This window comes from Aplidium turbinatum, chromosome 11 (genome assembly GCF_918807975.1).
Source record: "Aplidium turbinatum chromosome 11, kaAplTurb1.1, whole genome shotgun sequence".
Taxonomy (NCBI): Eukaryota; Metazoa; Chordata; class Ascidiacea; order Aplousobranchia; family Polyclinidae; genus Aplidium; species Aplidium turbinatum.
The window spans coordinates 10,089,287-10,104,983 of record NC_137482.1 but is presented as its reverse complement, the minus strand read 5'-3'; the positions used below and the strand labels follow the sequence as shown (position 1 = coordinate 10,104,983).

The 15,697-nt window shown below is 35.8% G+C and overlaps 1 protein-coding gene across 1 annotated transcript in view; it reads right to left on the bottom strand.

Moving 5' to 3' along the window:
- Nucleotides 1–15,697, bottom strand: part of LOC145780184 (tyrosine-protein kinase TXK-like) — a 22,750-nt gene extending 7,053 nt beyond the window's left edge. Inside the window, exons 1-9 of the mRNA XM_082591891.1 lie at nt 15,474–15,697; nt 12,097–12,192; nt 10,523–10,604; nt 10,087–10,245; nt 6,033–6,557; nt 2,774–2,853; nt 1,867–2,036; nt 1,589–1,726; nt 949–1,079 (exon numbers count right to left, since the gene is read on the bottom strand). Of these exons, the coding sequence (XP_082448017.1) occupies nt 949–1,079; nt 1,589–1,726; nt 1,867–2,036; nt 2,774–2,853; nt 6,033–6,557; nt 10,087–10,245; nt 10,523–10,604; nt 12,097–12,192; nt 15,474–15,611 (1,519 nt within the window). The 5' untranslated portion in view covers nt 15,612–15,697. The remainder of the gene's footprint in view (nt 1–948; nt 1,080–1,588; nt 1,727–1,866; nt 2,037–2,773; nt 2,854–6,032; nt 6,558–10,086; nt 10,246–10,522; nt 10,605–12,096; nt 12,193–15,473) is intronic.

Sequence of the window (15,697 nt, the reverse complement as noted above, 5' to 3'; positions counted from 1 at the left end):
AAACGGCTTGGTCAACGAAGTCATTTTTTCAAGTGCGCGAGCGTTTTCGGCTCATCGGGGTCCTTTTGAACAAGTTTGTATGATCAAAATAAAATTCAAATTTTGTCTCATTGAAGCTTGCTTAAAAAGGAGAAAACATCTTGTATATGATGTTTCAAGCAGTTTTAAATATTTGACAGAATACATTTTGCAAAATACGATTTTTGGAAATGTCTTTCAATTGTGTAAAATTATTGCATTACAAATACAATAAAATTGCAAAAATGCACTGCATGAATGCACAATTGCCGCACTCTTGAATTTGAATTTCAGATGCTGACAAGCAAACTATGTGAATAATAATTTGTCGCAAGTTGGTATAATATGTCATTCCTGCAACATTTTAGTCATGCATAAAAACTTAGAAAAATTCCAGGGTCAAAATAATCCCAATGACAAGGAATACCATAAAGACATTTTACCACGAATTGTATCTAAAGGAGCATTAAAGTGATATACAACAATTTGGAACAAACTTTTCAATGTTTCTTTGAACGTTCAACCATTAAACTGAACTGATTCTATGCAATGACAAAAGAATGAAAGAAAGGTTAAAAAAAATTAGAAAAAATGCAAGTGCAAATTTCAAAGTAAAGTGACATGTTTTAGTTTCCATTTTATCACGTTCAGTTGGTTCTATTTCCCTTGGATGAATCCCAGGCAAATAGAACAGGATTGAAACTTAACCAGATAAAGATACTGCGGGCTCTAACTGTCGTAAGATAATGCCAGCTAAACATCAAATTTTAAAAATTAGAAAGTATAAAAGTAAAAAAATTCGGATTCTTTAAAGTAAAAAACACAAACTTCAAAGCTCGGTTCCTTTGCAGAATGTACTTACACGATATGAAATGAGCAATTCCCTAAAAAAGTTTAAAGTTTCCTTCAAAAATACGAACGAGTACGTACCGCCAGCGTTTAATCTGTGGTATTCGATTAATTCCATTAACGTTGACTTGGAGTGCTTGTCTGATAGATAATATTTATTTTGCTCGTTCAGCTTGATGTGGTAATGCTTCACTATGACCGGCCCGGTGACACTATAAATTTGTAAATACGTTGCAAATAGAAATTGAAAAAACTTAAGATGCATAGAATATCATTCTCCTTTATTTTCGAATGACTTGAAACGGTTTTAAAATGTATCATGCGTTTAAATTGTCTTCTTCTATCGAGTCTTCTGAATTTGTTTGATACATGTCAAACACGCTTCCTTTATGTTTTATTTGTTTTGTCGTAAAAGTTATAGCAAAACTATTTACTGCGGCTGTGGACTTGCATTTTATTACAGAGTGATTTAGTGATACCGACATCGTAATAACAACATTCCAAGAAAGAAGACACCTTAACATAGCTAAGAACCTAATATACTTTTGACACTTGAGGTATGACACCTGAGATTAAGAGGAACAGTACAAGAATGGGAAGAAAAGAAAAAGTCTTTGTGCATGATCATTTTGGAGCAGATGGTTGATGATGACCGTTTTCTATACAGAAAAACATGATTTTACACTCGACTTAAAAGTCGTGAAGAGACTTTTCAACGCACCAGCCTACTTTTGAAACAACCGACAAGGTGTAAACACAGGATGGTTGTGACGATGTGCGAACTATAAAACTCCCTTCTTTTCCATCTTCTTTGAGTAAATATTCCGCACGCAGTCGCGAAATGTCTTTCTGAAACCAGCTAGAAATAAATTTTATATCTCGTTAACTCTTTAATACGTTATTCTCGTCAAAGAAATATCTCTCCATCAAACGTCTTAACATATATACTACAACAAAACCGTAACGTCAATACAGCAGCAATAGTATATATTATGTCACCTTTGTTTTTCAAGGCCATCGGACATTTCGGTTTCATCTTTAATATAGTTGGCTGGGACGTATCCTTCCAAACCATTTTTGTTTCTCACTTTCCACCAGTGTGGACGACTTTTGTCTAAGACTGTATAACGTTCGTCAGTCCGCAACGCAATGTCGTCAGGTTCGACAGGCTGAAGCAAAAGTTCATATCATTATCATTAGTGTTGTTTTATAAAAATGATTTCGCGACGCACACTAGTATTACACAGAAAGTTATCTCTTCCCAGACTTTAGAAAACGATTTATTTAAAACAAAAATCTATTTCAGGTGGGATTAATACGGCTGAGCAAACAATAAGAGTATAAAGCAGTGGTTCTCAATCTCAAATATGGCACGGGAAGTTGTAACCGAAGACAATACGACGATCCACAACGCAAAAAGAATGGGCAATATTTCTTAACAATGGTGAAAAGCAAAGGAAGTCACACTTGCTACAATTCAGCAAATAGACTATTTAAAAGTGTTAGTCGTATATTCTTGCACTCGTAAGGCAGCAATTTTTCACAGCCTATGGGCTTCAGTCGGTTGGTTGGTTTTGAATCTTTATCCTCGAACTGACAAAGCCTTGATAAGTTATTCCTGGTAGTTTCGCAAACTTGTAGAGGCTTTTGACGCAGGTGGGTCACCGAGATTGACAGAGTGAAGTTTCCGATTGTTGAAGTGTTGTTGTTGGGGAATTATTCCATCCATTAGGTGCCGCTGAATGGAGAGCAGTCGATAGAATGCGTTGTTCAAGCGAACACAACGAGAGTCGAAATAGCGCCGCTTGATCTTGGAGCTTCTCCGTTCACGAAGTCACACGCTAACCAACTGAGCTATCGGGGCGGACAGACGGTTTTATGTTGTCAAGGTGTGGTCAACAGATACCTCAAAATCATACATCGCCACCACGAAATTCCTCGCTTCTTCATAATTGTTTTTTGGCAGGGGTAAAGGTTTAGAAGGCTCTGAAATAATAACCATTTTTAATAATCAAATATCTACCAAAATTTACGTGTCAACGTCAAAATTATATCACGAAATGCAATGCCATTTTATAACACTACACATGTTTTGGCCACTCTCATGATTAGAAAACAAGCATGCCAAAGTCGCAAAAAAATTAACAAAATCACAAATTACGTTTGCTGTAGAAATGCAAGCATATATACATATGGACAATTCATTCATTTGTAGTTTATATCAGCATGGCATCTGGGCTTGTTTGAGCAAAATACACAATTGTGCGTATTTGTTTTGTTAAACAAAAGATCCATAACAGTAAAACACAGTCTCAACACAACGATATATCACGTGATGACTGGCTGCGAAAAATAAATGATTTTCGGACAAATCGTGCAAAATTATTGTTGAACCAAGTGACGATATTTCGTGAAACACCAGTTGAAACCAAGGTCGTAATATACAAGGTGTACAAGGGACACAATACATTTTGCATGACATCACTGAGGGCAGGGCATGCCCCTCCTCTTCTAGGAAAGATTTTTTTTTGGACAAACCCAGAAAAACAAAATGGTTGTATATCGAAATCACAAAACCCGTGTAATGTACTGTATATGCCCGATACTAAAGGTTTGAAAGTACGTTATATGATACTGCATAGCTACTGTGTTTTGTAACGCAAGCCATGATGACGAGTACTACTGGCGTGACACGACTTCCTGGTACAAAAACAGCTCGACGCTGTGGGGAATATCAAGACATTCTTAGTGCACTTCATGCATATTGCATACTGTAAATGAGGCCCACACAAGGTGATTGATAAAGCCAAACAACAGACCGTAAATCACAACGCTAACACTAGTTATTGACTCGATTGAAAAAATGTATCTTACGAGCTGCTACCTGTCCAATGCTTGATGTTTTGACATCACAAGTTTACACTTGTTTAAATGTTTAATCAACTTGCAGAAGACAAGTGTAATTGTTCTGTTTGCTAATTACTCACGAATCACAGGAGTTATTATTTGCAAAACAAAAGTAAGAAAAACCAGAAGTAGTTTTCTGACAAGTGCTTTCTACTAGCGTAATCAGCGAAACAAACCTACCGAGAAATCTGACAGTCAAAGGTTTAAGTTTGGAGAATATTTTAACAATTTAATGTGGAATGTTTTGATGTGCGCAATGATTTGCCTTAAAGTTGAACAGGGACGTCCAAACCTTTGTACGGCCGACCAAAGTTGACAATGCGGAAGTACCCGAGGGCTAACACTACCTCACAGTCTTACCATCATACTTGACTCGCGGACAGACTTTGGACACCCCTGGAGTAAATGATAACAATAGGTAGAAGAACCTATCACAAAATCATACAAGCATAACTTGATTTTAAATTACCGATGCCGAAAGCTTGCTTTTCAACATTTAGAATTTCCTAATGTGGAACAATCGAGTGGTTTTCACCAAGACATGACTTTTGGAAAAAGGGCACCGGTCTTGTGTGATGTAGCATTGCAGTTGGATGAATTCAGACCAGTATCGGAAGCGCATGGCGCAACAGTTTTAACTCATCTCGTGCCTTTCGAAACTTTTGTATATTTTTGAAGATACTCTGAAAGGAAAAGTTTTTAAGTACAGATGTACCGATACCAATATAACTTTTTAGGCCGATACCGTTTGGAAGGCTTTCGATCGAATGCTAAGTTTGACCAAATTTGCATAAAACTATAAACAAAGCTTTGACTTGACATAATTTATTTGCAAAGATTCATTATCCCTTCCTAAGCGTTTTTAAGTGTTAAAGTTAATTTTCAGGTTAAAAAAGCAAGAAATGAATTAGCAGCACCTTCATCTTCTTCAGTACAAGAAACTTTACTTGCATCGCATTGTGTGTCAAAAACATTTTAAGTTTTCAAGTCACGTGTCTTGCGGCTTTCGGCATTCAGGTATCGCGTCATTCGAGCCGCAGCATAAGGTCATGTATCTTAAAAATGTATAATTTTGCATCGTTTCTACATTGCTAGACATTCAAAAAAACGAAATAATTTGGTGGTTTTTAGTTGGCTTCCAGACAGCCACTATATCTGGTCCTGGTCCATATTTTTACCAGATCTCATGTGATCTGTTTCTTGCCGTTTTATTTATCCTCGCAATCATTCTTGTATCACTTGATGAGTTTGTGCTTTTCAGTCCGGAGTGTCGACAGTAACAGTCAGATTTATCTTATAATTCTCATTTTTTGTATGTTACAAATTTAAAGTAATTTCCGATGAGGACATAAGTAGGTGTCGAAAACGTTTGAATTTATTTTAATTATGTTGTATTCCTTCTGTGTAATAAAAAATGTTAAACCCGTTGAAGATACATTGCTTTGTCTGTCTATGGTTTAACAAAGCAAACTCTCTACCAAAGCTTTAACAATTTAAGAATCGAGCAACGCAAAACTGCTGAAGCAAAACGCCATGTATGAGTGAAAGCATCAGTCAGTTCCACTAACAATGCCAAAAAGTGTGTGCAACAAGTCATGGGAGTGTAAGGTATTAAAATTTTAAACGGGTTGTCGTTTTTCTACATCAGTGTGACATGAATTACTACTTCAAAAAATTTATATCTTTGTGAAAAATCCAGAGCAAATGCGTTTTTTTTACATTTTTAGTATTGGCCAAATTTAGCCCATGCCGATACTCCAAAATTAGCTAATATCACCGATATCGATACTGATAGATCGGTACATCTCTATTTTCAAGTATAGCCTGTTTACACGAGTCCAAAAAACAAGTTGCTTTGGTAACTTCTATCCTTTGCTTTGTCAGAAGATACAATTCCAAAGCAAAGCTGCCATCGCAATTCATGGCAAGCTGTGTTGTACCAAACAGGCAAAATTAAAAACGGCATTCCGCAGACGTGATTGTTTCAAGAATTGTGGAAATTACAGTAATTGAAAAATAAATATATATCACTTTGCACTGAACTGGACTACTCACTAATTCAATCTGAATCTCACATGAAAAAAGCAAAAGATACTGCAGCAAAACAATGGTGGCGCATGCAAATTGATGATGTTTAAAAAGATATTATAATATCAAGTCAAAAATAAAATTACAATTTGCGAAAAAAATACCGGGCTTGGAAATTAGGAACATGCAAACCAAAGATCTTTGGTTAAAAGTAATGATCGAAATCTGACCTTGAATGGAGTTATGTTCGTAAGAACTTAAAATTTGACGAGGAGAGTTCTGGGAATAAGAACGGCCAAGTGAAGGGTAGTTAGTCCTTTCTCCGAGAGAATGGTCAAACTCTGTGGTATTTAAACGGCCACCATTTGGGTAATTATTGAAAGAGGGCGCCAACCCGGGCAACGAAACTGCTTGACTGGTTTCTTCCCGACCTTGCCGGTATGCGCCACCGAAAGTGTTTGACTTTTTGGCGGACTCAGAGCCACGTCGTTGGCTCACCGGTGGTGGCACGTCAGATGATGGTATCACTGGCATTGAGGGAATTCCATTTCCTATATTCATCCGCGAAACGGATTCTGCGATTCCCGGTCTAAAATTTGAAGGAGGATAGAAGGATTGGACGAGTTCTTTTGACTTGGGGGGAATGATTGGAGCAGTGCTGGAAGTGCCAATACTATATCGTTTCGTTTCCATGTTTGGAACGACCACTGGGGGTTGAACATGTAGTCCTGGTATCTCTAGATCATTGCTGGTACCTTGACAAAAGAAATGAACAATCTTCACATCAAAAATAAGCCAACTATACGAGAGAGACATACGAGAACTGCTTTTTGGAACAGAAATTATGGGAATGTTTAGTTTGTCTACTCTAAGAGAAAATGTTTCAGAGACGTTCTTTCCGACAGCAGAAATTATAGGGATGGCGATAGGTGAAACATTCAAACTCAGGGTGTCAAATCTGCGTTTGTGCTCGATCCTCACCTATCTCAGTAAGTGCAACTCTGGGTCAGCAATTCGAACCCTAAGCTGCTGTTTAACCTAAAAAAAAGGTCAAATTCGGTCCGTCACCTTATTTTGAGCAAAATTGTTTGACCAACGTTAATTGATCGGAGCTTTACATGATCTTAGTGATGAGACGATAACAAAAAGTTCTGTTGCAAAAACTTATTTTGCTTGCAACAAATGAAAGTCAAACAAAACATTACCGTAACTCTTGTACATACTGTAATTACTTGAATAGAAAATATGGACATAAAGTGTTTCTTCAATCTTCACAAAATGGCTTAGCCTAATCATTTTGTTAGGTGTAGATATAATATCAATACCTGTTCAATAATGAAACTTCCTTCAAAAATTGCACACAATTATACATACAGTGCCGGCAAAAAAATCTTTACATTCAGTCGGCAAAAAAAAACTTTACATGTATAATCTGCACAAGTTCTTAGCTTACTGTTCCCGCCAAAAGCATTGCGTCACAAAAACGCTTATAGTTACATCATTATTCATTAGCTACTCTCTGGCTACACTTCACCATAAAGCCATTGCTCTGCGTGCCTAGTGTTGCCTTACAGCTTCGTGAATAGTAAGGTGGGTGAAATCGCACAACATTTTTCATTTTCTCAAAGTTTCGAGGTCTTGCAAAAATATTTCAAAAACAAAAATCGGTTGAAAGAAGCAAATGGAAGAAAAATCTCTTGCCTTGACTTTGTTAGAGAAGAGAGATTCTGTGATTGCTGTAGCCAGAGTAATTGGGGTCTCAAGAGAGGCAATTTATCAATTAAAAAGGTGAAATATTCAGTCATTGTAAAGATTTTCATTGATAAATGGCCTCACCTTACTATTCACAAAGCCGTAAAGCAACACTAGGCAGTTAGGCACGCAGAGCAATGGGTTTATGGTGAAGTGAAGCCAGAGAGTAGTTAATGATGTAACTATAAGCGTTTTTGTGACGCAATGCTTTTGGCGGGAACAGTAAGCTAAGAACTTGTGCAAATTTTACTTGTAAAGTGTTTTTTGCCGACTGAATGTAAAGATTTTTTTGCCGGCACTGTAGTAAAGCAAATAATAAGTAGGCATGTAAAAATGCAAATACATTTAGAACTAAATTTGGAATCGTTTTCAAGAATCATCGATCCTTCAAGAAATATTCCAACGCCGTCTCCCGAATAACACCATGTAACAAAAAATTAGTTGTGCCAAGTTTTTAGTATTTTTTGAAAGATATTGCTGATTAAAACATACTTCTAGCAATTTTTTTCCACGATTGTCGTTTAAAAAATATTTATTTAAGGTTTTTAAACTTTTAGTACCCTGTTTCTCAAGCTCTTACTCTAAATTCCTTATAAGGTCGGTAAAGTGTGACGTCATAGTGGCTATCATTTTAGCTTCATAACTGTAGCTTGTATCATAACAATGATCTTTGTTTTGTCATGGTCGTGGAATAGAGCAAGTACAGAAATTTCAAATTGTTTTTATTTACTATCAATGTAATCAGAAAACATAGAACTTAAAATGTTTCAACCATTCGTTGTTGCTTACTGTGTTCTGTAAAAAGCTCTAGCCTAAATTGCAGATAAGTTGGGAATTGGATCATCACGTGAATGCAAACTTTCTACTGATTGTTTTAAAACTTTTTGCTATGTCTGTGGTCTATCTATATCAGTAACCATATCAGACTAACCAGCGAAATGTATGTTTGACTCCAGCCACCCGCACTTGCTGTTGTTTCTCTGGGCAAGAAACTTTACGATGATTGCCTCTACCCAGTGATCGATTTCGAGTAATGGGTAGTATCAAATTTAAGTCATAAGTAGAGTAGACAACCGGAAACAGACATTGCCGTCGGCTGCAGCGTGGGTCAGGTGTACGTCGGAAGGCGTACACCGATGCATAGCGCTCAAGTCCGCTTTCCCGCAATGCAGGGTAAAGATATAACAAACAAACAAACAAACAAAACTTTTATACTTATGAAATGTTTTTTGGTAAGGAAATTAGCGACCAAATTGACCAAGTTAAAAGCTGTGCACCTTATTTGATCTGTAGAGGACATCGGTCCAATTTAGATAGCTGACTAAGGGAAAACGACATTTGATACTACAGTAGGCTACTTGCTATTTCAAGAGTTTGGAGAGAACCCCGAAACCATACAGAAGACCGTTGTTGCTATATCGTTGACAGTTCACGGTTTAGAAAAACAAAAAACCGACATGACATTGCATATTCTTCCATATTATGTTCTATAGAACCTGTTTCGCGTGGCAGTCAGCAGCTGAGTTGCCGATTCTCAAACCCTGGAGCAAAAAAACTGTATAAGACACGATAGTATGTCTCAAGATATAGAAAAAGTCTCTCATGACGAATTCAACATAGCCTACTTAATGCAGACATAAATTCAGAATTTGGGTAATAGGCTCAACGAAGCAATAATTATTATCAACTTTTGGAAACACTGTAATGAAAGAATATGAAAAATGGTGTGTTTCATGTCCATAAAAATGCATTTCCTGCACTCCCATCTTGATTGTGTGGATCCTTGTATGGTGATTGGTGGAAGCGGAAAAGATGGTGAAAGGTTTCATCTTATATGGAAAGAAAATATCTAGGGCGGTGGATTTGCAACATGAAAGAGGGGGGGGGGTGTATTGTCCGCAGTACGAGAAGATTTCTCGGTGTATAGACGCAAGTCACACAAATGTGATCACTTTTGAAGTGTTTTCATCTTTGCATGATGCATATATGGCTTATATTTGCATATTATTTCTTTGTGTTTGCGTGCTTACACGTTTAATAGAAAACTATGCTGGTTAATACAGACAATCTCTGAGTAAAACTAACAATCAGAAAAAGTGACATTTTATCAAAAGTAAGGACACTTCAGATTTTTTTTTGCTATTTTGGTGATTAGTTTGAAGTAACAGAACACAATACATAAAAATTTTTCCGCAACTAAAAATTTTGCCAAATTTTGTTACATGGTGTAATCAACAATTTTTGGATTCCAATTACTTACCCCATCACCACACAAGCTTTCATACAACCATTGTGAACACAGCGACATTGTGAAAGCAGTGACATGCAATGCTGACCCCAACAAACACGTAAACCATGGCATGTCACTTGGTAGCCACGCTTATCGCTATGCAATATTTTTTTGTTACTGTGGCTAATACAATTTGGTTATAGGCAATCAGGAAACGAGGCACTATATCATGAAATTCAAACACAACTAGCTATAATACACAGATTGATTTCCTTCCGGGTTAAACCACAGGGAAAACTTACGAGTAACGTCAAAATCGGTTGTTGATTTGTCATCTTTGCCTTCAGTGGACTGGCAGCCCTTGCTATTTTTATTGGCATTTCCGCAACACTGCCACTTTCCGCCATTGTATATATTAGGATGGTACATGGTTGCTAGAGATCTTCTTTTCCATTTGCATGCTGCAACGTAAAGATGATGTGATTTGTTTGCTAAATCAGCTCGAAGCTATGCAACAAAATGTACGATTAAGGAGAAAATCAGCATCAAAGCTAAACCTTTAACCTGCAAACCAAGCAAAAAGATTGCAATTCAATAAATAATGAATATAGGCTAAACATTGAATTTACGGTACACATCTATTGTATGATTCCTTTAAAAAAAAAGCAAAAAAAGAGCAATATCAAAATTAGATTATTGTCAAAGCCTTGCGTCCATGAAAATTTTATGGTGCCGTACCTTGTTTTATAGCTTCAATCCATTCATCACGATCTGCTGTCCCTTTGGCACAACAATACAAATAGCATCCTTCATGGATAATCTGTAGAAAAAAAAAAAACAGCAAATAGAAAGGAAAAGCGCAATGTCTACACTAGGCTGTATCAATTTTGAGCAAATATCTCAGATTTTTACATAAGCTGGTCAAAAGTTATAGTTGGGTTCATCATATATAAAAATGACAAAAAAAAGTTGAATCAATCGTCGTTTGATGCCTCCTGTAGAAGCATTTCCAGAAAAACGACCCAAAAAAATAGAAAATACTGTATCTTGAAAACCGATGGAGCTATAACAAAAATCTTTCTTTAAATGACTGAGAACTATGATATTTCTATATGCATTTGATACATTTTATATGCTTAATTGCTTATTTTATGTATTTTTTGAGTTATTGAAATTTTTGGGTTTATTAGCAAGGGCTCAACTAACTATTGGAGCTATTGATAAAAAAAATAGAAAAACCATGGTCAAACAAATTAAAAAGCAAAAAACAAAACCATGTCAAGAAACATCAATTGTAAATCCAGATAGTCAAGCTGATGATGAAAGTTGTAACGAAAAGGATTTAAGCTATATCATGAGCAACCTTCAACTTTTTCAAATTTTATTTTAAATATAAGAAAAGTTGCGCTTAGTTTTCATGTACACTTGGTGACTGACACGTATCAAGTCAGTCATCGGGCTTTGCAGCCATCGAATCATCAGTGTCAGAAATGACTTGCAAAAGAAAAAGATATTTGGTAAGATTATAAGTTGGTGAACAAACAAATGACTTGAAAAGAAAACGTATTGAGTGTAAAGATATTTTTATGTTGCAATGGGATGGGAAAATGTTGAACAGGTCAGTTTGCAACATGTTTCTGAAAGCAAAGAAGCGTTGCAGTCATTCTGAACTCACAAAAGCATCCCAAGGAAGACATAATCTTGTGCATAAAGGATTTGGATGGCAAAGCAAGTACAGCTAAAAATGAAACCAAGTGGATCATTTCTGAAATGGAAAAATTTGATGGTCTGACCAAGAAAATTAGCATTTTGCTTTGTTTGGTACAACTGCTGTTAACACTGAACTTCAAAATGGAATAGTAGTCTGTAGAAGACGATGCCTGAAAATTTTATTTTTGTACAGATTTAACAGACGACAGGAAGTCGCGAAGTGACATAATTATAGTCTTCAAGTCAGCTGCTCCCCTTATTTTGGCTTGCCATTAAATGCATAATACGGTAGAAATGTCATAGTTTTGATTCATTTAAAAAAAAGTTTCGTTCTAGATAGCTCCATCGCTTTTCAAAATACAATATTTTTCTATTTTTTGGTTGGTTTTCATGGAAACGCTTCTACAGAAGATGTCAAACGACAATTAATTCAACTTTTTTTGTCATTTTTATGAATGATGAGCTCAACTATAACTTTGGACCAACTTAGGTAAAGATCAGACATTAGTCCAAAATTGGTGCAGCCTAGCCTACACTTCCGTATTGCTCTTAACAACTGAACAGCCCAGTAGGAACAAAAACTGATCCATAAATCTACTTACTTGGAAGGCACTTGTTCGATTCAACGCTTTGTCATTAATTGGACCAACAAAAGATATTGTTTCAACACCAAAACTTCCCTTTATCTTTCCTCTTTGCTGCAAAACAAAAGTAGCATAGAAACGTAGCAAGGTTTATCAAATTAACAATGCACTTACAAACACAAGACTATAGTGCAGTGCTATTCAAACTATTTAATACCGTGTTATGGCAGAGGTCTTACTGTCATTCAGTGTACTGGTCACACATTTCTAATGAAAAAAATTACAATTTAACAAGTTTAATCTTAGTTTTGCTAGTCTACAATGCGCAAATTCACTTTTAAATTGAAGTATTTTATTTAGATCTGAACTTTTACTGAGTCATTGCTTAGCATAACCATGGCTACCTAAAGATACGGCCTGATTTGTCACATTTTGCAGAAATTTTCCGATTTTGCTAACTTTGGGCAAATGTTTAAATAAATTTTTCCAAAAATTATATTTTTACGCTTTCTTTACTGTTTTTTCCAGATGAACACAATAGGTTTTAACATCCTCACATGTTGAAAAACAAAGAAAATTTGATTTCGAAGATTTTAGTCAGACTGCTAATTTTTCAATCACAGTCTGATTCAGCGTTTTTCAACTTGCTTTTTCTCATTTGCTGTTGCTTTCCCAAGGCAACAAAAAGCTTTCATATGATTAGGAGACAGCAAAAAGTAAAAAAATCTCAGAAAATGTCAGTCAAACACTAGCAGTAGCTGTAATCAAAATCTGCAAAATGTGAAAAATCAGGCCGTATCTCCAGGTGGCCATGGCATAACTCAAAAAACAGCACATTTTGACACACCAGCATCATCTTTTGCTATAAAGCCAAATTCAAATAAGATACAAGCTATAGTATTGTCAAACAAAACTTGCATGACTTTCTTACAGCCAACACCTTTGCATTTCCAAGAAGCCCTATCATTTTTATCAGAATCGAAATCAATTGGGTCTAAACGTCATCGTCTCTTCTTTCTTGTCTATTTCTGTATGTCCATTTGACACACTTAGGAATTTGAAAAATTAAGTTACCATAAAAGCTATATTGCTTTAACAGCAAAAAAAGAGTATAGAAATTATGCCATAAAAGAGAAACAGCCTGTACATGGTGAAAAACACATACTCACCAACACAAAGTAATTATCATATATATTATATATATTTCGTATTATATATTGTGCGGTTTTGCAATTAGATTGCTTATCAAAATCATCTATCCTTTTTTGTATATATATATATATATATACGTATTATATATATATACGTATATATATATATATACTCAGTAAATCATTTTCGACCACTCAAGTACTGGCAGTCAAGTGCTTGCATAATGCATACCATACCAGCAGATACATGCATTCAATGTTTGTATTTATAAGCAGTAGATTTAAACAGTTGCTATTCAAAAAGCAGTGAATAGCGCTATAGAATAGCAAATTATAATCAATACATTCCACTCGTCACTGGTCAACTTTGTCCACCAACTTTATGTAGATGGTCAGAAAATCAAAAAAAACAAAACACAAACCAGTATTACATTTGACAGACAATGCGTCACTTATGACTATCACAGAAAAAACTCTTGCATTAATACACTGATATACAACATAATATACAATCATAGGCACCAACTCCGGGGGGGCGGGGGGACGGCGCCCCCCCGTAAATTTTGCTCGGGGTGGCTGCCCCCTGGCAAATTATTTTAAAAAAAATCCTAAATCAAATGTTTCTAAGTTCAGATTCGCGTTAGTTTGACCTTCATTGCGGATCGATCTCAATTAAAAGATCTACTTGTTGCAACAAGAGCGCTGCTCCTAAGATAACAAAAGAAACAGAAGTACGGTGACATTGAACCGTTGTTAAAAACAAGAACTACCCAGACAACAAAATTTGTCATTTTTTTCAGTGATTTAAAGACTGCAAACCTAGAATCAATGTAAAAATTTATGCCATCATGTTTAAATATTTTTTATCATTTATATATATATATTATATATAGTAATGGATGAGCAATTGCGTGGCCATTTAGGCAAATGCTCTGAAACAGCCATGCGTTAGAATCCAGAATCTGTAACTGGCAAATAGCCTCCTAAATTGCATTTCACATCATATATACAGACTACAGTAGAGTAGTAGCCTACTTTCACCAGTTTAACTATCAGGCCTTCTTGCATAAATTAGTTTTAGTGTAGTATATATACACAAAGCGGCATTACTTGATTTTTGTGTACTGTACAGTATCCACTGCGTTTTCAGTTTATTTTAGGAAATTTACTTCACAATCACATCCTTAAGTCCTAATTTAAAGTTTGTTTTAAGTGCCTTGTAGTGTTTTTGTTCATTTTTTTAATTTTCTAATAAAAACTGGACACATATGATGCTCTGGGTTTTTTTATGGGTTTTTTTGGGTTTTTTTAAGTGGGTTTTTTTAAAAACCCACCCGGGTTTTTTTGGGTCGGGTAAAATACCGACAACCCTGGTTCAAAGTTTCACAGGCTTTTTTCTTTAAGTTTATTTTTGCATGTCATTGTGAGCGAAAGTGAATTTTCTTTGGGTTTTTTCTTTCTTACTGTGATACCAAAACTTAACAAATTTGTTGCATCTTGTTGTAATAGCCTACTCGTATAATCTAATTTGGTAACCAACCTTGCCGTATCATTATTACTCGGAGATCAAAGCCAGACATTGTGACGTAAAACTTGAACTAAACTGCGCGTGATTAGTGTAGAAGTACCTGTACTCCTATCGATTCTTAACGAAGAATTCACCTTTGTTACGCTGATTCAATGTCATCAATCGTTGAAGCAATGTAAAAATTGAAAGTTTTCCTCCTTGAATGGAAGCTAAGGGATGCAGTATTCACCTTTTCTAGATGCGCGCAAGAATGCGCTGGAAATTATATTATCGCAAAACAATTGTTCGTGCTATGCAATGACGATTTGTATCGTTAGTTCCTGTGTTATTTCTCAGCGGACAAATATGACAGATCTAGATGGTACTTCCCGCGGACATCACATGCTGTGACTGCAGACATGTCCGATGCCCACCATGAATTTCGAGGTCTGAGCCTACATACAATGGTAGATAGACGCAAGCAAACATCAATGCTGACAAACAAACATCAGCATTTTGAATGTAAGCAATCAGTCGGCTAGAAAGTTTGCCCCCCCGGCAATTTTCAAAACCCGGCGCCTATGTATACAATATATAATTATATATATATATATTTCAAAAATAATACTACCGTAGTGTATTTACATCATATTTATTTTCCATCATACTGAAATGTCTTCTTGTATAGGCTAGTGAATTAAATCAGTACCGGCAATTTTTTTCTAAACAAAACTTACATATTGTGTGCCTTCATAATATGAAATCTTATTACGAGTAAGAACAAACACTCGTTCTTTGAAATTCACAGGACCAATACTTTTCATTTTTTGAGCCCGTTTTGTCATCATGCCAACTTTCAACTCTTCTTCTCCCATGATGACATCAAGGGGTATCAATGGCTATTGTAGACGTACGGTAACTAATATGTTCAATTTAAATTTCATGCACCTGTTCAAATCAA